Source organism: Populus alba, chromosome 7 (assembly GCF_005239225.2).
Source record: "Populus alba chromosome 7, ASM523922v2, whole genome shotgun sequence".
In the NCBI taxonomy this organism is placed as follows: domain Eukaryota; kingdom Viridiplantae; phylum Streptophyta; class Magnoliopsida; order Malpighiales; family Salicaceae; genus Populus; species Populus alba.
In genome coordinates, this window is record NC_133290.1 from 9,670,534 (window position 1) to 9,696,166 (window position 25,633).

General features: G+C 30.1%; 1 protein-coding gene across 1 annotated transcript; it reads left to right on the forward strand.

The window, feature by feature from the left end:
* The first annotated feature begins 14,707 nt into the window (after window positions 1-14,707).
* Window positions 14,708-25,160, forward strand: LOC118049720 (thiosulfate/3-mercaptopyruvate sulfurtransferase 1, mitochondrial). The gene is made up of 12 exons (XM_035059801.2): window positions 14,708-14,996; window positions 15,629-15,802; window positions 16,370-16,429; window positions 16,635-16,697; window positions 16,959-17,083; window positions 17,185-17,347; window positions 17,735-17,794; window positions 23,351-23,409; window positions 23,993-24,074; window positions 24,181-24,244; window positions 24,674-24,741; window positions 24,942-25,160. The coding sequence occupies exons 1-12, from the start codon at window positions 14,892-14,894 to the stop codon at window positions 25,035-25,037; spliced, it is 1,119 nt and encodes a 372-aa protein (XP_034915692.1). The 5' UTR covers window positions 14,708-14,891; the 3' UTR covers window positions 25,038-25,160.
* Window positions 25,161-25,633: the final 473 nt, after the last annotated feature.

Here is a 25,633-nt window from a genome sequence, read left to right on the forward strand (position 1 = left end):
ATTTGAATTATGATTTTACCATTTATTTGTACTCTTTTTTTTCATATTGTAGAGAAATTATATGAATTGATAAAAATGTTATATACTTTTGGTTTTACAACCTTTATTTTATCTCTTCTTAGCTCAATTCTTTTTTATATTCAACCTTTTTTTTTTTTTTTTGTTAATTCTAGGCTTTTATTTATTTAACTTATCTTTTAAATCTTTATTTGTTCTGTATTGGTTTTGGTATCATAGCAAATGTTTTTTAGTTCTCATAATTAAACGATGAGTCTCCAAAAAGTTTATTTATTCTTTTTGTTTACAATCAATTTTTATTTTTTTTTTAAATTACTTTTCTCAAACCTGTCTTTAGATCTATTTTATCCTAAATTCTAGTCACTTTTCATCCTCTCCACCAAGAACCACCATAGTAAGATCGACCATTAATCTAAACATGTAACAACTGCTCAAACAAAAACTAAAGAAAGAGGAATAAATTAAAGTAAGAAATGAACTAATAGATCACGGGAAACAAAACTGTAAAAAAACAAAGTTTGTTTAATGTAATGTTTTAAAATAGAAAATTATATATTAGGTTGTATATAAATTTGGTAAGATTAGTTAACTCCTTTTATAAGAGTCATTTCTAATTAGGATTATATTATTTGATTTGGTTTTTGATTTCATTTCTCCATACTCTCCTTTAACTATAAACCTTATACAAACTATTTTATTTCAAGTCAATATATTGATTTCTTTGTCTTTATGGTATCAAAGTAGAGATTTGATCACTGGCTCTTCTTAAAAAAACTCTAGAATTTTATTTCATCCCTTTATCGCTCTTGTTCACCATATCTAAAATAAAACATGTTAATGCTTAATCCTTCAATAACGAGCCACAGTCAATCTAGATTACCACTATCCATTTTAATAGTGAAAACTTCTTGTGTTAGTCTTAGTCTATGCACATGTATATTCGAGGGTGAGGAAAAATAGTTTATCTAATTGACAACATGAAGGCACCGAGAAGAGGGAACCCAATATATGCTTCCTAGGATGCTAGAAACTCCATGGTTATGTCGTGGCTTATGAAATCCATGGATGAAGACATCGACTCTAATTATATGTGTTATTCAACGACAAAAGAACTTTGGGATAATGTAAACTAGATGAATTATGATCTGGGTAATCAATCTCAAGTTTACAACTTGACTTTAAAACTTGGTTAAAAATCCAGCAAGGATAAAACAATATCATCAAATACTTCAACACACTAAAACTGTTACAGAGAGACCTTGATATGTTCAATGATTATGAATAAAAAAATCTACAAAGGATTGCAACCATTACAAGAAAATAGAGCTCTTTTGGATTTACAAATTTCTTGTTGGACTCAATGTTGAGTTTGATGAGGTAAAAAGAATAATAATAGGCATAACACCCTACCTTTAATTGGCGAGGTATTTTTAGAAGTTATAAGAGAGGAGAGTCGTAGAAGGAGGGTCATGCTTGGAAATAAAGCAGCTATAGATCATATAGAGAACTCTATATTGGCTGATGTTGATGTAAATACGAGTAGGATTATTCCAAATCAGCATAGGTGGATAACAAATCATCGCTTGTGGTGTAACCTACTAGAAACTTCATGGAAAACCACTTACTTTAAAAAATAACACATTTGGTGACAAACATAACCATATGGTTCCTACAATAAATGAAGTTGAGAAGAGTCATTTTAGTAAAAAGTAAATGGACTAGATTATGAGACTTCTAAATTCCAATTCATCATATGGTATTCCTTATGTTTCCTTGACTCAAATAGGTAGTCATCCTCATGCTCTATTTTGTTGTTCAGATTTCGCTTCTTGAATCATTGATTCAGATGTATCTGATCATATGACTAGTCATTCCTGTATATTTACAAATTATTTACCATGTTCTAGTAATGAAAAAATTAAAATCTCAAATTGTAGTTTCTCTCCTATTATAGGAAAAATGGTAAATAACAATTTATGAGGGTATAAATCTTAAATTTGTCCTCAATGTTCCTAAACTTGCTTGCAGTCTTATGTCTATAAGTAAACTAATCAAAGATTATAACTGTCGTGTAAGTTTATTGCAAATATGGGGAGAAGTATTATAAAAGGATCAAGTTGATCCAAATATTAACCGTTGGGTTAATACTAAAAGAAGAACTCATATAATAGGTAAAGACATGCTTATCATCCCAACATAAGATCAACCAAATTCTTTGAGAGATGGTCCTAAAAATATCCCAGACATTCCTACTTTTATTGTTCTTTCTAATAATAAGCCTATAGACATTCACATTCCTATAGCTATTAAAAGGTAATCCAGTCATGTACCAACCATCCCATTACTAAATATTTATCTTACCAAAATTTTTTTAATAATCATATAGCTTTTACCTCTAAAATATCTCAATTGTTTGTTCCAATAAATATTCAGGAAGTTCTAGGTGATTCAAATTGAAAGTTAGCAGTTTATGAAATAAATGAATGCTGTAAAGAAAAATGGCACTTAAAAAGTAGTTGACTTACTAAAGGAAAAAAATAAAGTAGGGTGTAAATGGGTGTCTACGATTAAACACAAAGATGGTAGGAGCATAAAAAATACAAAGCAAGGTTTATGGTAAAAGGCTTCATACAAACATACAACATTGACTAACATGATACATTTGCTCTAATAGCTAAAATAAACTTAATTCAAGTGTTATAATTTTTAATAATGAATTTTAACTAGCTTTTATATCAATTAGACATTAAAAAAGCTTTTCTAAATTGAAACATGGAATAGGAAGTCTTTATGAGAATGTCACCTGGGTTTGAAAAGGGGATTGATAAATATAAAGCCTATAGATTTTATTTTTTATTTTTAAAAGTCTTTTATCACTTTAAACAATCTCCTATAACATAGTTTTAATGTTTGGAAAAGGCCATAAGATGTCATGGTTATTATCAAAGTCAACTAAATCATACTATGTTTTATAAACATTCAGAAGAAGGTAAAATTGATATCTTAATTGTTTATGTGGATGATATAATCATGACAGGCGATGACAATGTTGAGCTAGAAAGACTTAGAGCGTGTTTGGTAGTGTGGTAGCGGTTGCTTTTTAAATAGTTTTTCGTGCCAAAATACATGCCAATGATGTTTTTTTATTTTTTAAAAATTATTTTTGATATCAGCACATCAAAACGATCCAAAAGGTACAAACCGCACTCAATTTTAGCAAAAAAAAAAAATTCAAATTTGAGCAAAACGCAGGTACAAACGCAGCCCCAAACATGCTCTTAAAAGGAAACTTGATAATGATTTTGAGATCAATGATTTGGGTGCTTTAAAATGTTATATTAGAATGTAATTTTCCAGATCTGAGAAATGTATATTTATCACTCAACATAAATATGTACTTGATTTATTTGGTGAAACAAGGTTGTTAGATGCAAAATAGCTAAAATGTCAATTTAAGCCAACTTAAAGCTCCAACCTGCCAAAACTAAAAAAAAAAATGGTGAATCAAAAGCAATACCAAAGAGTCATGGGTAAATTAATTTATTTGACCCGTACATGCTCAAATATAGCCTTTGTAGTAGGTATGGTATTATACATTCACTAGGCACAGAACACTTTGATGTTGTTAATAAAATCTTTAAGTACTACTTGAAAGGGACTTCTGGAAGAAGTTTGTTGTTTAAGAAACATGGATATTTATAAATTGAAGCCTACACTAATATAAATTAGGCTGGAAGTATAACTAATAGAAGATCAACTTCTTGTTATTGTACTTACGTTGAAGGGGATTTAGTTACTTGGTGAAGGAAAAAACAAAATGTAATGCGAAAGCTGAATTTAGAGAAATTGCACATGAGATTTGTGAAGTTATGTGGATTAAAAGATTTTTAGAAGACTTGAAGTTTATTAACTCATCGCTCATTAAGGTATATTATGATAATAAAGCAACCATCTTAATTTCTTATAATCTATTTCTTCAAGATAGAATATAACATTTGGAAATTGATAAGTATTTACCATCTTAATTTTTTATAATCCAGGTCTTCCAAATAGAATATAACATTTGGAAATTGATAAGTATTTTATCAAACAAAATATTGATAATGAATGATTTGTGTGCTATATGTTCCAACCACTGAACAAATTGCTGATGTACTTATAAAAGGACTTCATAAGAAACAATTTGACTTCTTGATCAGTAAGCCGACAAAATGAAAGATATCATCAACCTAGATTAAAGGGAAGTGTTGCAAAATAAAATAAAATAAAACTCTATTAGGTCGTATATAAATTTGGTAATATTAGTCAACTCTTATAAATCAGGAGTCACTCCTAATTAAGATATACAATTTGATTTTGTTCTTGATTTATGCCTTGTATTCTCCTTAAAATAGGAACTTTGTATAAACTATTTTGATTCAAATTAATATATTGATTTCTAAATAATACTCTTTGTCTACATGGAAGCTATAATGTTTGGAGTTGTAAAAATTTTGATGTTTTTTTTTTTATAATCTTATCATTGTGGTCCACGGTATCCTTGGAATTAACATAGATTGAAAGTTTAGAGCGTGGCAATTTGTTAGAACTTTATCTCATAAGCATCAGGTTTTGCTTTATCATTTCTTTATTTGTCAAGGTAATATTTTTTTGGCCCTTTCTTTATTACTATTCTACCATATTCCTTTGTTTTTACTTTTTATTTCTAATTCTAATTTCTCTGTTATATTGATTTTTAAAAAAAGAGTCAAAAAAATCAAAAATAAAAAAAAAAAGAGAAAAAATAGTAAAAGAAAAAAAAAGTATCGTGATAGTAGAAAAAAAAATAAAGAAAAAAGAAAAGTGAAACTAGTAAAAGGAGATTGATCGATACAACACTATACTACCTATATTAACAATAGTTTGTGTGATCCAAGTGTTCTATCACCATCGTTAAATAATCTAGTCGGTAAATCACTCAATCTTTTGATTTATTGAATTTTACTTTTTTGATTTTACACTTATCATTCAAGGTTGTCATTAATATTAAAAAAAAATAAGAATACCCCACCTTGCATTTATATCTATTATTTTTCTTATCAACCTTTTTCATCATTAATATTGAGCATCTAGTCTTATTTGTTAATCTTGAGTCTTTTTTAGACTTGTGGGAAGTTTTGACATTGTGTTTTGTTAATAATTTACTCTTAAAAGGTCTAGCATTGCATGCTTGTAGTTTTCATAGTGTATTGTGATTTTGATTAATCTCCACATTAAAAAGGGGAGGAAATTTGCAATTAGCTTTATTTTTTATATTATAATTTCACTTGTAAGAATCACTTGTGATCTCAATTTCATCTTTAAGTTAGTGTTGCATGCATTTATGCTATAATCATCTAGTGTCCAGCCTTGATTCTATAATTACCATAGACCAACCCATAATAGTAGTCTTAGGGCCATTTAAGGAGAACTACAACTTATGCAAACCCAATTGACAAACATGTCTAAAAGAATTGAACTTTAAAGGGTTCACAAATAAGGCATCTAAAGACGAGTAAAAATTACATCAATAACCATTGTAGGCTAGTTCATCAAGGAAAACACCAATGTAACTATCATTTAGGCTATTCTAGTCATAATAATCCTGATGAATGAGTCATAAGATATAATGAAATAAAGGCCTTGACTTTTGATGAATGTCATGACTTTTGGATTTTTAGTAGGTGGATTTATGACATGAATCACTTCTTTAATTGATATAAAAAGAGTTAGATTTGCTAAAATAAATCTTATTGATATTGCCCGACTTCATTGAGAAAATATTAAGGACTATTTATAGATGAGAGGTAAGCCTTCAATCACTAATTGGAATGAAGTTAAACAAAATTTACAGTAGAAGTGCTTACCTTATTCTTATAAAACTAAACTTTTAGACCAATGGAGCAATCATAGACAAGAGCACAAATCTATTAATGAGTATATAGTATAATTAAATAATTACAAAATAAGATATGCCATTAAAGAAGATAAAGCCATGACTTTGAGTAGGTTTTGTGTGGGTTTGAATGATGATCTTAGAAAAGAAGTTGTGTTTAAAGTGTTTCCACTCTTAAACAAACTTATACCTTAGTACAAAACTACAAGTTGGTTACTAGGAGTTACTAGATGAAACATTAGAAACTACATAGTACTTTAGGCCCTCTATAATACCGTTGTCAGGTTTCAATTTAGGAACAATAGTTCATTGTTAGGTGTTCCACCCCATAGATGTAATCCTAGTAGTGCCCAACTTTATAAGAAAGATAAGGTTCAACGAGTCATCAATAAAATGCCTAGGATGAGTTCAAATGTTCAATATGCTAAATGTCAATGTTTTGATCATATCTTTGTTAATTGTACCATTAAACCTTTAGTCATATAAGAATATAAGGATATAGGTAAAAATAAATATTGTAGTAATCAAATGTATGAGCCTAATCTGAAGGATTTTAATGATCTATATAAAGATGATATGCAAGACAAGAGACTTAACACAATGAGTCTAAACAAGTATGAGAATAAGGTTAAGAAAGAGTCTATTACGTGTGTTTTAGTTATAGATGAAGTTTTAGGAGTCTTTAGTGGAATTGTCGGAAAATGTAACTATGGTCTTGTAAGAGTCTTATGATATTAGTCCTTCTAAATTATTTGCATCATCACCTCTCATGCTTGTTTTCTAGAACATTATATGTCTTAAAAAACATGATGAGCTCTATGACCCTTTTATCCTTTACACGTGATGAGGAAGATAAGGATAATCCTCACGTACTAGGTTGTCTCAAAACTATATCTACTCAGGTTTCAAATAATGTTTATTCTATTTCACACCCCTAATCATATAATGTTAATAGTTACAAACTTAGAAAGCCTACAGATATTCTTCTCATGTCTCTTCAAATTAATATGCTTGATTCAGCTGAGTCTTTTACAAGTAAAGCTCATAATTTGCATGTTAAGAACATAAAACAAATTTAAAAAGTAATGAACAATACAAATTTCAAGTTGATTTACATTTGAAAAATTCATATTGGTCCCTTAAGTTTCAAAATATTCTTACTTGGTTCCTATTGTTTTAAGTTTTTATGCTATGGTCCAAAACTTTATTTTTATTAAATTTCAATTCATAGATGTTGAGGTAGGAGAGGAAAGGAAACAAAAAGGGAAGAGAAGAAATAAAGTATTTGGTCGACCACTAAAAAAAGACAATCTTTATGTTAATGGGTTTATTTTTTAAAGAAAAGTTCAATGTAGGTGGTTTTTTCCCTTCAACCAAGCAACAACAAAAGTTGACCAGGATTTATGAATTTTGTTTTAAGTCAATTTGATTATTTGTTTTTTGTTTTTCAAGTGATTATATGATGTTTTTGGGTTGAAAATGATTTTATTGAGTTTTCTAAGATGTTTATAGAATTTTTGAGTGAAAACAAGATGAAATATGACTTTAAAAGTTTAAAATGTGAGGACTTTGATTTTCCAACCATCAGAAGTAGCCAGAATTTGAACAAGTGAACAACATGCCATCAATCCAAGCATTATACGTGGCATCTAATCAATTAAAAAAATATAAATAACATATTGTTTGCATGATTTAAAAAAAAAAACCCAAGCATGCAAGCCTAGGTTTTTTATTACACTAGGTGTACAAGCATGAATTTCCAAGCCTAAGCAACTCCTAGCCTTTTAAAATATATATATATATATATATATATATATATATATATATATATATATTCACTAGGGCTTTATTCTTGAGACCATATATTTTTCCTTTATTTATTGATTTCTTTATCATAGTGTTTTCTTTTATTAAAACCATTACAATGATATTTGAAAAATCATCTAACATTGCAATGCTTTTCAAATAAAAATTAGCATCTTTTATTGTAATCTTAACAATTATTTTATGAGTAGTTATATATGAACCAATCATTTATATTTTTTAAAACAAATTCTCATTAATATTCGATGAAAATAAAATATCCTAGAAAATCTATCCATAATTATAAAAATAAAATCCCCACACCTTTTTTATCTAGGCAAATCTAGCACAAAATCTATAGATATATCAACCCAAGATTCATTAGGCACTGGCAAAAGAGTATATAAATCATGAGATAAAACTTTAGACTTAGCTTGTCTACATGCTATTCTTTTATCACAAATTATTTGCATATCTCTTTTCATCTTAGACTAATAAAAAGGTTCATGCAAAACATTTAAATTCTTAACAAATCCATAATGATCCATTAATCCACCCTTATAAGCTTTAGCGTATATGTATGGTATCGCGATGATCATCCTTCTGGATTAAATAAAGGGACATGGTTGTGTATAAGAAAGATAATATCACCTCTAATACACCATTCTTAAGGTAAGTTGTATTGTTCAATTTTCTGATTATTACTAAGACTTTGTTATGTTTTTTTAACCATTTATTTGTCTATTAGTTAAAGCAAATTCACCTTAATAAGGTGGATTGTGGCTTTACAAGTCAAACCTAGTCATTCTAAAGCCAAAATATATTTTATATTTTTGTTTCCCTTAATACTAGGTATACATCATACGTATAAGTTTATAAATCCTAATATTAAAAATAAACAAATTGGTTTTTTTTTTTTTATGGTTCTGAAATTTAGGCTGAATTCTAATGGATATTTACAAAATAGTTGTAAAATCCATTAATTGATTTTTCTTAAAAAACTAAAGAAAATATTTTTTAATTTTACAAAAATTTGCATGAAAATTATCTTAGAATTTGGCCATATACAATTTAAAACATAAATCTATTTTTTTTGAAAGAAGGATTTTTATTGTTTTTATTTAAAAAAAAAAAAACTAGTTTATTTAATATAAAAATATTTCACAATCTCAAATATTAAATATAAAAGGATAAAAAATGGTATAAAAAGACTATATGTGTGTATTTGGTTATTGTGATATTTATGCTTTTATTTTATTAAATAAATGGTGTGATTATATGTTTTTTTTTATCTCTCTTGTGTAGTTGTATATTGATTGTTTTCTTTATTAAATAATCAACTCGGAGATAATATGATCCATAATAGGGTTTTATCCTCTAGATATTGAAGACTTGTTATTTTTATATAAAAAAATTTTAAAAAAGGTTTTTTTTTTGTTTTTACCAAAGAATCAATATAAGGATAGTATGATCCTTAAATGGGTCTTACACTCAAGAAGTTAAACTTTATTTGTTTTCATATAAAATATATAAAAAGTTTGTTTTTGTTTTTTTAATTGAAGAATCAACTGCGAGGAAAGGTATGATCCTTAAACTTTTACTATCTTTTGTAAATTGAGACTTTGTTATTTTCATCATAAAAGTTTGTTTTGAAAGGTGATTGAAGATGTTTAATAAGACTTTCCTTTTTAAAATGAAAATCATGTAAATATTTATCTAATGCTTACATATAAATATCATTTTATAATTTGTGAAATATTTGTTTTTTCTTGGGGTCTTGGGGTACATTCTCATAATTATAGATAATGGACTTCTGTTAAATTAACATGACATCACAAACATCCATTGAGTGTAAGTGATAGCTTTTTAACCCATTTTGAACATGACAAAATAAAATAAATCTAAGCTCAATTTATTATTCAGTTTCCTCTCGGATCCAATGCTTGTATTTCAAAACAAACTTTTATGATGACCAAATAAAAACAATCATAGATTCATAATCGACATTTCCTCTCTTATAACCTTCCCCTTCTAGTCTACCACTTTACCCTTTTTTTTCTTACAAGTTGCAATGTCCTTCTTTGTCTTTGGCTCTTATCTTTTGTCTCTACCCTCTCTTCTCTCTATAAGATTCTTAATTGGTTATTGATCATAATATATTGATGATTCATTGAATATTTGTCCATTACATGACTTATAATGGATTTGTATCTTTTTTTTCCTTAATTATAATTAAATCATGTTCAATTTGATTAGTTTTAAAAGATGTACTTAATCTTGTTTTTTCGCTTATGTGAGTAAGAAATAGATCCTTGGTTTAGTCAATCATTTGTTATCTTTTATCTTATGATATGAAAGTCTTGTTCTTATCTAGTATCATCCTTTGTCTCTCTTATTTGATTTTTTTGTTTATTTAGGTGGATATTCATCGATCATGTGTGATTTAATTTGTTTGTTCTAAACTTTTAGTAATGTTTATTAACGAAAACAACCCAGGCAACCATGTTTTTCTCTTGCCAGTCATGTGGCTTGTTAGCATACATAGACTTGGTGGATTATTTTCCTTCTCTATAGATACCTATTAATAATAATATTTTATAAAAATTTTAGAATAATTTTTTAAAATTTTTTAGCATACTAGCAATATTCTTGTAAGTTAGTGAAATTAAAATAATGTTTCTCTTGCAAAGTTATTTGTTCTATTAAACTCCAATGTAGAGCTTCAGACTCAATAATGCTCTTACTTTAGTATATTCGGTACTGGATTACTAGACCAGAGCCTTGGGTTAAATTTGATTAGTTAAGGATGTTAAATTGGTTTCATAGCAATTTCCCAACAAGCCTAAACAACTAATTAATTTTCCTTGTTTAATTTTCATGCCGACAATGACACATTGATTTTTTTTTATAAAAAAATATTATATTCCTTTTGCCATATAAATGTTCTAAATAACAAAAACTTTCTAGACCATAAGTTTCAAATTACTTCCTTTGTAGATGAATCACTTAATGCCCATTTCAATAATATAGACTTTGATTGTTCTTAAGTTTGATATTTGGATTATGTTTCCTATGTTGTCTTTTTGGAGCCCATCTTTTATTTTTATTGTAGAAGTAAAATTGTCTCTTAGATGTAACACTTATATTTTTTGCAAGTATTGGTTTAAATAATTCATTTTAGTTCAAAAATTGTAATACATATTAATGTAATAGCTGCAATTAATTTTATTTTATTTTTTTCTTCAAAACAAATCACATGGCTGAAAACTTATCAAGTGATGTTACTTTTGTGTCTTTTGCTCATGCAAGATCAGATGATCTAATATGAGTTTATGGGCAGGTGGTTGTTGGTGCAAAAAAATCAACTATGTATGTTCATTATAGAAAGAAGATCAATGATGGTGGTATTACCAGTTTAGTATCACCTTATTGGTATTAAAAGCCAGGTTAAATCTTGTAAAAAAAATCCCTCTAGGTGTGAAATAGAAAATGAAGCAATTGGTTGAAGACTTGATAACAAAAAAAAAAAAAAAACTTTGAACTGATGTTAGAAATTCTCAATCATTTTTCAATAATAAAATCAAAGAGGGTGATAGTGCAAATTCTACTTCAAGTGATATTGGTTCCCAAGCAAATAAAAGAGTGACAATGCAAGACATAAGTGCAACCAAACATACGCTAACATTATTAGCTCAACAAACTATATCGAGTTCACAAACTAACATTAAAAGTGTAATGGCTTCTAAAAAGAATAAACATAATGCAAGTACTATGACAAGATGGTGGTATGATATTAATGTACCATTTAATGATGCTAAATCATACTATTATCAATCAATGATAAATGTCATAACATCAATGAAACTTTGTTTTAAAGAACTATCATATCATGATTTAAAGGGATCATTTTTAAAAGGCTCAATTCATGATGTCCATGAATACCTTTTAGGAATCAAAGCTAATTAGAAAATTTTATAGATGCTATATTATTGTGGATAAGTGGTCAAATAAGAGGAATATACCAATTATGAATTTTCTAGCTTATTTTTTAAGATACACCATATTTTTCAAGTAAGTTAACACTTCATATCTTCAAAAAGATAAAGAGACGCTATTTAAAATGTTGCCTGAAGTTGTCAAAGAAGTAGGACTAGAAAATGTTGTCCAATTTATTAGTGACAATGAGTCTGCATTCAAGGTTTTACAACAAAGATGTGACACTTTCTTTTGGTCTTTTTATGTTGGTTATTACCTTAATTTGATGTTATAAAATATTATTGATTCAAATACTTTCTAATGATTTATGAAACCATTAAAAGGTTAAGAAACATAACTAAATTTATATATAATTATACAAGGGTTTTAGCTTTAATGAGGAAAGACTTTATAATGGAAATGATCTATGTCGTCTTGGCATTATGAGGTTTGCTACCCATTTTTTAAGCACTCAATGTTTACTTTAGTTAATAAAGAGCTTCAACAAATGTTTACTTGTATGAAATGGGTAGAATTAAACCATGGTAAAAGCAAAGTTGGAAAGAAAATAGTTGTTATAACTTTACAAAATAAAGACTTTTGGCCTCAATATGAGCATATAATCAAAATTATTAAGCCTTTGGTGTGAGTTCTTTAATTAGTAGATAGTAAAGAAAAACCAACAATAAGTTATTTGTATGAGGCAATGGATAAAACAAAAGAAACCATCAAGACAAAGTTGAAAGATAAAGTATCTCAATATGGACTATATATCTAGGTAATTGATGCTAGATGGAATAAGAAACTTCATAGTCCATCACATGCAACAAGTTGTTTTCTTAATCCTGGAATCTATTTTAGGCCTTATTTTCCAAAACAAAAGGAGGTTACTTGAGGTTAGCTCAACATAATTATTAGATTGGTCCCTGATTATGACACTCAAGATGCAATTAATGACCAACTTAAGGAACATAAGAAAGCAACTGGTGATTTTGGCATGTCTTTAGCTATTTGGCAAAAGGAGAAGTTAAATCCAGGCAATAACTTTTATTGTTGATATTTTTTTAAAATATAAATGTTGTTTTGTATCTATAATATCTAATGTATTAAACTTTGATTTTAATTAGTGGCATGGGAAGCAACTTGTCAATGATACTCCAAAACTTTAAAAGTTTGAAATCCAAGTTCTTAGTTAGTGTTGCAGTGCAATTGGGTGTTAGAGAAATTATAATATATTTGAATTTATCCATTCTAAAAGGCAAAATAGGCTAGAGCATAAAAGACCAAGTGATTTGGTTTTTGTTCGTTACAATTTGAGAATTCAACAAAGATCAATATTATCATATTAGTAATAATATTGAAAATAATTACTATTATTTTCATTAACATTTGTATTATCTTTTAAAAATAAATTTATCGCTAATATATATATATATATATATATATATTTGTTTTCTTTAATGTTTGTACTTTATCGGAATTTAAGCCAAACAAAAGATATTTTTAAATTTTGTTAACCTTGATAACATTAACCTATTAAATAAGTGAATTTGTGAAGAATAAAGCCTTTTATGGAAATAATATAAGTTGGGAAACTATTTATATACATTTTCTACTTTGACTTTAGATGGTGAATATATCTATTTTGATGATGAGGATTAGCTCAATGGAAATGATCATCTATTATAATGTCTTATTGATGACTTTTCTAACATACCACTACAAGATTAAGATCCTTATTTTTAAGTTAATAGTGGAGATAATGCTTGATTTATGTTTTTTTTTTTGTACTACAACATTTTACTTTATCAATATTTTGGTATTTTATGTTGAATTATTTGAAATTAAAATTCTTTTTAGTCTTGACTATTGATTATTTAGGAATGTCTTACATTTTAAATTTATATTTAGATACTTGATATTGTATTTATATTATATAATTAAAGTTAATTTATCTTAAAATTTAAACTTAAATTAATATTTTAAATTATATATACACACACATATATTCTTGTACATTTTAAGGGTATGTTTGAGAATACAGTACAAACCGTGTTCCTTCAAATTTTGAATTTTTTGGCTAAAAATTATTTTTTTATGTTTTTAGATCGTTTTGATATACTGATGTTAAAAATAATTTTTTAAAAATAAAAATATATTATTTTGATATATTTATAAACAAAAAAACATTTTAAACCAAGGTTGTGAAAAATGCTTTTTTTGATATGACATGAAATATACAATATAAACTTGAATTGTAAACTCTAATCGTAAAATTATAAGTAAAATATTTTAACTAGTTATATATTAACAATTTCAATCAAGTAGTAATTAATAATATAGCACAATTAAAATAAAAATAAAATAAATAATAGAAAAGTCCAAACACCTTTATTTTATTCACATTAATTCATCTACTTCTTGGACATATCAACGCACTTACTTCGTTATTTACAAGAAATGAATTTCTTCAAATTTTGATAGACCATTTAATATTAATAACTCCAAAGGTCAAGTATTTAATTTACAATTTTTATTCTATATATTTATCAGCTAAAACAGAGTAATATATCAATTAATATGTTAATAGTTTACATAAAAAATATAAAGAATAAATAGATATTCTAATTTTAGAGAAATGAAAATTACGACTAACTTGTATCATTAAAAAAATATATAATAATTATAGTCAAAATCAAGCCCTTGATTATTAAATTGCACAAATTTTTACAAGATATAAATTTAAAAATAATAAAAATGTAAAGATGCTGATTACCAAAATATATAATTTTATATTTTTTTAAAACTTGTAAAATTGGTTTAATTTTACCCAGTTTAAATAAATTTGACTAATTTTATTAGTTTTTAAGTTTTAATATAATTTAACATGTTAAATACACATTAATCTTATAAAATAATAAAATTTTTAAGGTTCCAGTCGTATTTTTTAACAATATTGCTTTCAACTATAACTACACATCCAGCACATTACAAAATACTTATTACGACCAGTGATAAAGTAGCCGTGACTTTGTGAGACCTAAGCTAACAGCATCGCATCATTCAGTCGACAAAACAACAAAGTGAACAGACAAAACTAAGCACTCTTTTTTGGCTTCACTTTCTTTGTAGAATCTGACAACCCCAGAAAAAAGAGCTTCAATCTATGGTTTCTCAGTAAATGGCGTCAACTATTTTAACAAAGAGTCTATTGGGTCGTCGCTTGATTCATTCCTCCTTTTCTCTTTCCCATAAAACCCCACAAATCTTTACTTCTCTCTTCCATGTGAGTCACTCTCTGTTGTTTAAGTACCTGGGTTTTGCTTAATTCTATGATTATTTATCTGGGTGTCTTTTTTTTTTCCCTACTTTTTGAATTGGTGGTAGTGTTGAATAGTTGATTGATTCTGGATAAGGGGTTGTCGATTTAGTAGTGAGAAGTAGGGTTTTTGAAATGCAGTTTTAGTGATTGGTTTGGGTAAATTTTGTGACTTTATTATGAATATTAAGCTTGAATTACTTGTGTGGAATTTTATTGGTGTATCAAGATGAGAAACCTTCAATCTATTAGTGTTGAATATATGAACTGATTTTAAGTCTTGAGCGTGCTAAAGTTCAAGCATTGTTATCAACTGTAGTTATATAATTGTTTTAGTTTTTCTAAACACTGTAGTTTTTTTTCAATTTTTTTTTGATGCATCGTAAAGGTTTAATCTCTGCTATTCTGAAAAGAATCGTGCTTTGTTATTGTCATGGGATTCTTTACCTGTTAGGGGTATTGTGCTTTGTAATTTTTTGTGCACTTGGTAAAAGTACCTAGCTTGATATTTGTTTTATTGCATTTGCATTATTGCTGGTTACTTGGAGCATACTGACCGAACTTTAATGTGTTTTTCTTTTGTTTCACATTACTTTCAGGGGAGAACATTTCAGAAAATAGCTGACCCCATCCATACATCATATAAGACATCTCAGTGGGTTCGTTGTGTAGTTGGGACAAGAGCTAATTTCTCGACACAATCTTTATCTTTGAACGAACCTGTTGTCTCTGTTGATTGGCTCCATGCGAACCTCCGGGAGCCTGACATGAAGGTACCTGCTAGTTCTTTTTTATAGAAAAGCTTCTCATCAAATTTATAAGAAGTAGGTCATGTATTTCATTTCATCAGAAGAATTGATTTTTCATTTGAATTTCTCACACTTATGTAAGAATATTCTGTGCACCCAAAAGATGAATGTAGCTGTATGACAGTATTTTTTTGTTTTGTGGAAGAAATGCTAAAAATGATTCCATTGTTGTCTCTTTGAGAATCTTAGGATTAAAACCTCATTTTTGGCTAATAGCAAACAATTTTTGCCTCCATTCAATGAAGAAGCAAAAGAAAAAGCGTCATGATCTTATTTAAATTTTCTTTAAGTTTATGTAAATAGGAATTGTTCCTTGATGCCTGCATTAATAAATTTCACACTTGAGTTATCAAAAGAAATTACACCCTTCATCTCTCTAAACTGGTCATGCTATGTAATTATCAGTCTATGGTTTCTGTTCATCTCATGGAATATTTTATTGTAGTCTAATACATTTGAATCCATTTTAATTGATTTTTTTACATCCTAAACATGGTCACACATCATTCTGTCATACATTGTTATATTCAGGTGTTGGATGCATCCTGGTACATGCCTGATGAGCAGAGGAATCCAATTCAAGAGTATCAGGTCTGATGACTATGATTTAGTTTTGAATTTGTTTTAATTTGACTATTTTATTGACAATCTAAACTGATCTTAATAATTATTTTTAGGTTAGAATTTCATAAATATTCTTTTATATTCCACTGAAAATATGCTCTTTTTCTTCTTTTAGAATTTCATTTATTTTCCTTCAATGAATAACCTGGTCTACTAAACTTGCTCCGTATAGGTTGCTCACATTCCTGGTGCCCTGTTCTTTGATGTAGATGGAATAGCAGATCAAACTACAAATGTAAGATGCCCTCTCTTTATTATTTGTTATAAATATTTAAAGTTTGGGCCTAGAATTGCTAATGCTTCTTTTCCCCTTTTTTATCATTTGAATCATCTTTAAGAATGCATTGTATTTTGTCCATATACAAGAACCACCCCTGTTATAGTTCATCTTGTTTGCTTCACAAGTGATATTCTATAGTTTATTATTTTAATTATTGATTGTACCTTTTCCATTTTATCCCTTTGCTTATCTTGTAAGAACAATTACTTGTATCAGTTGCCACACATGTTGCCATCAGAGGAAGCTTTTGCAGCTGCTGTTTCTGCTCTTGGTATTGAGAATAAAGATGGATTGGTGGTTTATGATGGGAAAGGTATCTTTAGTGCTGCTCGTGTTTGGTGGTAAGTTGTGGGGTTTGATAATGTGCTGTAGTTTTGTGGAATCTAAGTACTACTTTTATGGTTAGTTGTCCATTCTAAAATAATTTTGATTAAATGACAAGGATGTTTCGAGTCTTTGGGCATGAAAAGGTCTGGGTGCTAGATGGAGGTCTGCCAAGATGGCGCACTTCAGGATATGATGTTGAGTCTAGTGCTTCTGGTGATGCTATCTTGAAAGCTAGCGCTGCCAGTGAGGCAATAGAGAAAGTATATCAGGGCCAGACAGTAAGTTCGTTACTCATATATATCCATATGCGCATGCATTATATTTTTAATAAATAATAGTATGATAAAACATGGCATGAACAAGGTATTTTCAAATTGCTTATGTAGCTTTTCCATCCTTGTTTTTTTTTATAATTAGAAAACTGAGAATATCAAGAAATGCCCTATTGAACAATCATGCATATGGATAAATGTATCTGCATGCATGGATATATATATATATATGTTTCTATATCCTGCATGGTCTATTTGCAATTTATAATTAATAGCACATATGATTTGTTCTAATTTTCAAATTCGTTATTTATAATTAATAGCATATATGGTTTGTTCTAATTTTCAATCATGTTATGATAAACTCTAATTGACTGTATGTTTTTATGACAGGTAGGACCAATCACATTTCAAACAAAGTTTCAGCCACATCTTGTCTGGACACTTGAGCAGGTTGGTTACTATTTTTCAGTTGCTTATGTTCTAATGACAAAATTACAAAGATACATTTTTTTAATCAGTCATTGGTGACGTTATAAGCAATATATGTACATTATATTGAATGGCTGGATATGATCATGTAGCTTTGGCATTGGCAATTTGATATAACAACTAATTAGATCATTGACTTAAAGAGTGGTTGATATTCTTTTTACATTTGTAGGCACTTTTGAGAATGCCATAGATAAAACTTAATTCATGCATGTGTGACTTGTGGAGTAAATTGATGAATTAACAATTTTGGCAATAATCTTCTAAGGTAAATAGGGAGAGGCAGCTCTTAGCCTTTGATGGTGATGATAAAACTGATGGTAATCCCTAACGTAACAAGTTTGTTCTTTTAGTTAGCAGTGATATCAGCATGAATTTTCTAGTTTGATTGAAATTCACTGACAACTTTAAATTATTTTTATCAAACTGTTTTGAGCTTTACGTTAAATGATCTTAAATTTGGGTATTGAAATCAAGTGGTTTATAATTAAGTTCTCTCAAAAGAAAAGTGTGAACTTGAATTTGATGATAATGTACCGCAAATCATTCTCACCGTGTAGTGGTAACATGACATCCTATAACATTGCTTGTTGTCAAAGGGTTTTGGTTTGAATACCTCTTCTTGTGAAAGTTGCCTTCTTTATATATTGGTCTGAATACCTCTCCTTGTGAAAGTTGCTTTCTTTATATAGAGACTGTCGCACATTACAAGGCTGAAAACCAGCCATTTCATCAGACTATACAAGGTAAGAATAAAGCCTATCAATTATATACCTATATACTATATATAGCTAGACTAAATTAGGCAGCACATATCGAGTTGTCAATTCTACTAACAATCCCCCTCAAATCGATGCTGGGTGATCGAGAAGCATCAATTTGTCAATCAAGTACTGATGGTGAGGATGAGAGAGAGCCTTAGTGAAAACATTAGTGGTTTGGTATTCATTGGAAATGTGTGGAAGAGTAATCTCCTGAAAAGCCAAGGCTTCACGAATAGAATGACAATTCACTTTAATATGTTTGGTGTGCTGATGAAAAATGAGATTGATAGCAATCTAAATAGCATGGTATTATCAACATGAAGTGGAGTAAGAGTAAGCTATGGAACACTAACAACCCGTGAAGCCATACAATTTCAAAACAGTTAGACAATATAGTTTGATATTTAGACTCAGTTGATGACTTTGAGACATGAACCTGCTTTTAAGAAATGAGAGCATTGCCAAGGAACATGCATCAACCCATACCAAAACGATGAGTATCCACACAACTAGCCCTATCAGCATCATTAAAGCCCTCTAACTGTAAAGAATTCCATAAAGGGAAGAACAAGCTGTAACAAGATGTCCCTTTGAGACATTGAAGAAGATGACAAACAACAACCAAATGTGTCTGGCACAAAGCTTGCATAAATTGATTGATTTGCTAAACAAAAAACAAGATATCAAGTTGAGGTCAAATAGTTCAAACTACCTTCTAGTTGTCAATACATTGAAGGATCAGATAAGGGATCACCATTCGCCTTATGTAACTTCAAATTTACCTCTATAGGAGTAAGAACTTAATTATTGTCTTGAAAGCCAGCTAAAGAAAGAAGTACTTGGGTATACCTATGCTGATGTAAGAGCGTGCTATTCGAACAAGGTTGAACCTGAAGTCTAAAAAAATTATGTAGAGGACCAAGATCTTTCATATGAAAGGAAGATTTGAGGCGTTGTTGGAGCTGGTCAATTAACTAGAGATCAAATCCAGTGATCACAATATCATTGACATACGCAAGAAGTATAATGATCCCAAGGGTAGTCTTGCGAAAAAATATTGACTTAGAGTGAAAGCGAGATGCAGTAGAGTAGTACGAAACTTCTCAAACCATGCTCATGGTGCTTGCTTCAACCATACAGAAACTGCTTTAAGCAAAAAAACTCAACAAAAGATGAAGGAAACAAGCCAAGAAGAGGACACATAAATAGTTCTTCCATTTGGTCACCATGTAAAAATACATTCTTCTCATCCATCTTATGAAGTGACCATCCTTTTGAAACAAAAATGGCCATAACAATGAGGACAATAGTAATTTTGGCCATAGGAGTAAATGTTCCCTTATAATCAAGCTTATACTCCAGTAGAACAAGGGACAATGTCCCAAGTATGATTTTCTTCAAGAACCTGAAGTTCTTCCCACATAGCTTGGTGCTAACACTCTTGAGTATAAGCATGAGAACAAGACCTAGGCACAAAAGTATTATCAAGAGTAGCTTGGAGAGTGAAGAAGAAAAACCATACCAATCTGAGGGCTAGGAAACCCTAGTAGATCGGCAGCACGCATGCAATGCAAGATTAGTGGTGGTTTAGAGGAAGGAAGAGGCAGCAGGCAACGCAGCTGATGCACAATACCTGACTTAAAACGAGGAGTACCAGACATGTTCAAAATGAGGAAGCGAAATAGAGGAAGACATAAAATTAGGACGAGACAGAAAGAAATATTTATTTTTTTTAAAAATCACATTGCATGAAATATGAAGCTTGTTAGCCTCTGCATTATAACACATAAACCCTTTATGAGAGTTACTATAGCCAAGAAAAGCACATTGAACTCAATCTTGTGATGTTTAGTGGTTGGTTAGTGAACAAAACAAACGCTATCAAAAACATGCAAAGAATTATAATCAGGAGGAACATCAAACAAATGATAATATGGAGATCAAGATGCAAAGGAGGAGAAGCCAGATTAATCAAATATACAATCGTTGATAAGGCTTCTAATCAAAATCTAGAAGGAACATAAGACTCAAGCATCAATACATATCTAACAAATGGTGATTATGATGTTCAGTGGCACTATTTTGTTGAGGGGTATAAGGACATGAATGTTGAGAGAAAATACCTTTCTGGTAGAGAAAAGATTGAAAAACATGAGACATGTATTCTCCTCCAAAATCTAAGCATAAGATCTTAATTTAGGTAGAAAATTGGGCTTCTACATCAGCAACAAAAGTTTGGAAGGTTAATAGCACGTTAGCTTTAGAACAAGGAAAATAGACCCACATGAAACGACTATTATTGTCAATAAATGTCACAAAATACCTGTATTGAGCATGAGAAGGAACATGACTTGTATCCCAGGCAACAGAATGAATAATTTCAGAACATGTAGAAGTGCAACTACCCTACAAAGGAAAATGTAAAGATTTGCTATTGCCAAGTTTACCAGGAAAGAAAAATTATTTTTATTTTTCAAATAACCATGTTTCATAAAATGTGTCAGGATTACAGAGCTGGAATGACCCCATTTGTTATGCCAAAATTGGCTATTATTATTAGTAATAGTAGAACAAAAACCAACATAAATTGAATGAGGAATGAAAAATGACTAAAGAGGAAAAAGACATCCCACTTTAAGCTCTTTTTGCTATCTCTTATCCCGACGCTTGATCCTGCACACAATTGCAACTAGAATGATCAATATGAAGAGAACAATTTTCTTCTACTAATTTTCTAACTGAAATGAGATTGGCAGATAAACCAGGATACTCAAAAGCATTAGTAAATGAAGACCCCATATTTCCGATCATAGGAAGAGTACTGCCATTGGCAATCTGCATATGCTGCTTACCATCATATTTACGAACATCATGTAAAGCTGCCAGATTGCCAATCATGTGATTAGAAGCCACGGAGTCAATTAACCAAGGAGAAGTAAGAAGATGCTTCTTACCTTGGAGACCAAGAGCAGAAATGGCAGAAATAATCATTTTGTTGAACATGTTTGGGAGTAATGTTGGAAGAAGAACCCAGAACAATGGGTTGTACAGAATATGTAGGCAAAAAAGTGGACTGAACAACAATATGAGATCAGTTCTGAGGGCGGACATGACAATCCTTAATGATATGACCTTGCAATAATAGAATAATTTCTAGCTGCAAAATTTTGCAATGAGTCTAGTTTCCTTGCAACTATAACACTGGCGGAGATCTGGATCATCATCTTCCTTGAGTAGCGTAGGCTATATTAACCTTCTCAGAACTGCAAGCATTTTGAGCAAGGCCAAGCTGTGAGGCAAGATGTTCTTCACACAAGAGTCCACCCAAGCAAACATTCAAAGATGGGACATGTTGGTGATTGATTAACTTAGCTGGTACACTTTCAATCTCAGGTCATAGCTTCAATAATTGGTCCTATTGGCTCTCAGATTGAACCGCTTATAGTGTTGCTAAAGTTGCTTTGGGAACCTGGGAGTGCACCAATACAAAATAATCATTTTATAAATTAATAAAACCAGAATAAAATAGCTCAATAGTTTCTGATGTCTAATTCCAATTGAAACTTTTGAGCAGAATTATCTTGATAATAAATTCGTCAAAGGTAATCTAACATCTTCTTAGCAGTAGTGAACCCATGAATATTGTTGACTTTATGAGGTTCAACAAAACTTAGTAGCCAGGTAGCATTTTTGGCATCTCTACTTTCCCATGAATTAAGTTCCTTGGGATCAATGGGAGCTGTAGAAGACCAATCCAAATGACCCCATAACTCCTTCCCTTCCACAAACATATATATTTGGAATTCCTATCTAGCTTAATTCTTGCTAGTAAAATGAACAGTAGAATTTTCTCCTAACATAATAACCACAAAAAATTGATAGAAAAAAATCATCATAGCTACAAGACCTGCCGATATCCACCAAACCAAAGATGACTGAAACTCTAAACTAAATAAACACCACACCATCGAACCAAGAGACAGCTAAGAACTCCACAATAAAAAACTAAACTTCCAAACCAGAGAACCACGTCTGCCATTGCCAAAAAAAAAATATTGAAGTTCTGCTTTCTGTCGCGCGACCACACAGAAAAGTACCAGAAAAGAAACAAGGAACCAGAAATAAATAAATTCAGCCAAGCCGAGAGAATGCTATGAAGAGAATTTGGGGTTTTGATTCCATGCTAAAGAAGATTTTGGTCTGAATACCTGTTCTTGTGAGAGTTGCCTTCCTTGTATAGAGACCATCGCACATTACAAGGCTGAAAATCAGTCATCAAGTTAAGAATAAAGCCTATCAATTATATGCCTATATACAATATATATTTCTGTATTAGCTAGACTAAATAAGATAGCACATATTGAGCCATCAATTCTGCTAACACTTGTGAATTTTTTGTGGGTACTAGAATCAAACATTGAGTTATTTGTGAAATTAAATTAACATTTGTTTGGAATGATATAAACAAGTATCAGCTTGACATCAGGATAACACTGAAACAAATTCGAAATTATAATGGAGTTTCTCCTTGATAAGTCTTGCATTCATTCTTCCATTCCTTGGAGTAAAAAGGTTGACAAGTTTGTGCATATTTTAGCTGGTGTCTTATTTGGTGTGGCCATGGATAAATTTTTAGTTTCTGTAACCATCTAATATGTCAGCAATCAGCAAAATTTAGTTATCTGCTTGACTTACGTAGTCCTCAAAACATGAATGAATCTGCACTATATGCTTTCCCTGGGCCAATTTTCAGGTTAAAAGTAATATTGAAGACAGGACTCATGAACACATAGATGCTCGTTCAAAGGCCAGGTATGTTCGGTGATTTTGTTTAAGTGTATTAATGATAAATGGTATTCATATTGCGAATGCAATATTGTTATCTTAGTAGAATAATTATTCCGAATCTTCTTTATACTAAATGGCTTTCCCTGGAAATGTTATTGAATGATGCATTTGAGGTTTAGCTATTCTCTTAGTTTGGACTTTGTAGATTAGTAGGAAAGTATAAATAGCAAAAAACCATCACTAGTTTTAATTGATTAAAGTGTATGATAAAGTTTCAAGTAGGGTTTAAATATTATCTTACTTGTTAACGTGCTTTCAACTTCCCTACACTTTAAACTCTGGTACGTAATTGGATCAGGCGATTCATCTCAGTTTATGTAGCCTAACAGCCATCACAGCGTTTGTCTTTGTGTAAGGCTCAACTTTCTAGACTCCCCCTTCATTCAATCTGCTAACTTAAATTAAATCATCTAACTATATCTTACTAAATTTAAACTGCAATCTCTACTTTTACTTCAAATATCAACATTCAACTCTTCTATCAATGTGATCTAGGATTGTTTATTGAAGATACGATTTTGATCAAGGGCATATGCTCTTCTTGCAGGTTTGATGGTGCTGCTCCAGAACCTCGAAAGGGAATAAAAAGTGGCCATGTTCCTGGTAGCAAGTGCATTCCATTTGCGCAAGTAATAGATGGACTTTACAGTGCTCTTAAACTAATGATTATTTTTTAAGATGACAGGTGGTTCTCTCTATTTCCCTTTTCTTCATTAGCATGTTTGTTTTTTGCAGCTGTTAGATTCTTCACAGACACTCTTACCAGTAGATGAGCTTAAAAAACGATTTGATCAAGAAGGTAAGGAAAAGAACCCTTATGTTTCTGGGTGCCTGCCTAAAAACATTAGTTCCACAGATCGTGACCTTGACCATCCATATCGGCATAGCTTTGCATAGCATGTAGAAGAAATCCATATCTCAGAATATGAAATGGTTTTTTTATATTTTCATGGATTGGCCTTTTTTTTTAGTTGATCAAATGGAGGTTTGTTAGATTTCTAAGAAAAAAAGTGATTAAAGAAAGGAAAACATAATTGTTATTTGTCAGAGTTTTCTGATTTCTGCCTATATACAACAATACATGATGGGAAAACTGTACTTTAGCTGTCAGCATTCAGCTTTACTATCATTATCTTGCATTATGCTCCTAGAGTATATTTCTGTTTGCTAATCTTTGGTTATTTGGTATCTGCTCAAGGTTTAGTGGATCTGACACAGTTTTATACAGGCATCTCTTTGGAAAGCCCTGTTGTTACTTCATGCGGGACTGGTGTAACTGCTTGCATTCTTGCTCTGGTATTTATCCTTCCCATGTATTACAATCCATCCTGACAAATTTCATAAAAGTTTTTCCACTATACGATGTCGAGGCTAGTGAGTGGAAAACCACGAAGCTCAAATTCTTGATTCTTGTTTTGCATTTTCGGGAAAATTGTTGGCATAAATATAGTCCGATCTTGTTAAAAGTGCAAATGACTCGGGCTCATGTCTTTCAGGGTCTCCATCGACTTGGAAAGTCAGATGTTGCAGTCTATGATGGATCTTGGACTGAATGGGGAGCTAATCCTGAAACACCTGTTGACTCTTCATAAATCTTACTAATGTATCAGATGTCAGCAGCCACATGCATGGCGTGAAGTTTTCCTGTTAAATACTCAGATTGTGATGAAAGAGGTGATGCCTAAAACAGTTGGATATAAGAGTTACATTTTTTTGTCATTTGTCAATTTTGAAGTTTTAATTTGCATGTCGTGCTCCAAAACATTGGCGTCAAAATAAGAATAGAATAAAAGAGTTCTGAAGGAGAAATTGATTTTAAATCAATCCCTCTCTCTCCTAATTAAACCATGACTAGTCCGATTATATATCACTACATTTAATACATGTTAATAGCTAGCTAGCTAGCTGTAATTTTCTTTTGAAAAACCAAAAGCACTATTAGTAATCCATGGAGTGCTCTCTATATATACCGAGTATTTGTAGGATACCGAGTATTTGTAGGGTACTTTAATTTTATCTCATAAAACTTTCAACTTTCAAATAATATGGCATTGCAGCACATTTAATGACAAATATAATGCAATTTATAACAAAATCTAGAAAATAAGGGTATTGATAAGTCATTTTTAGCTCTTTTAGAAACTAAATGAAGCAAAAATCACTCTTACATGTTAAGTTGAGAAAACTT

Bases quoted from the DNA above. Each gene is read 5' to 3' on its own strand.
- LOC118049720 (XM_035059801.2), top strand. From the start codon at position 14,892: ATGGCGTCAACTATTTTAACAAAGAGTCTATTGGGTCGTCGCTTGATT. The intron at 17,348-17,734 runs GTAAGTTCGTTA...TTTTTATGACAG, and splicing joins AAGTATATCAGGGCCAGACA to GTAGGACCAATCACATTTCA. The intron at 23,410-23,992 runs GTATGTTCGGTG...CTCTTCTTGCAG, and splicing joins GATGCTCGTTCAAAGGCCAG to GTTTGATGGTGCTGCTCCAG.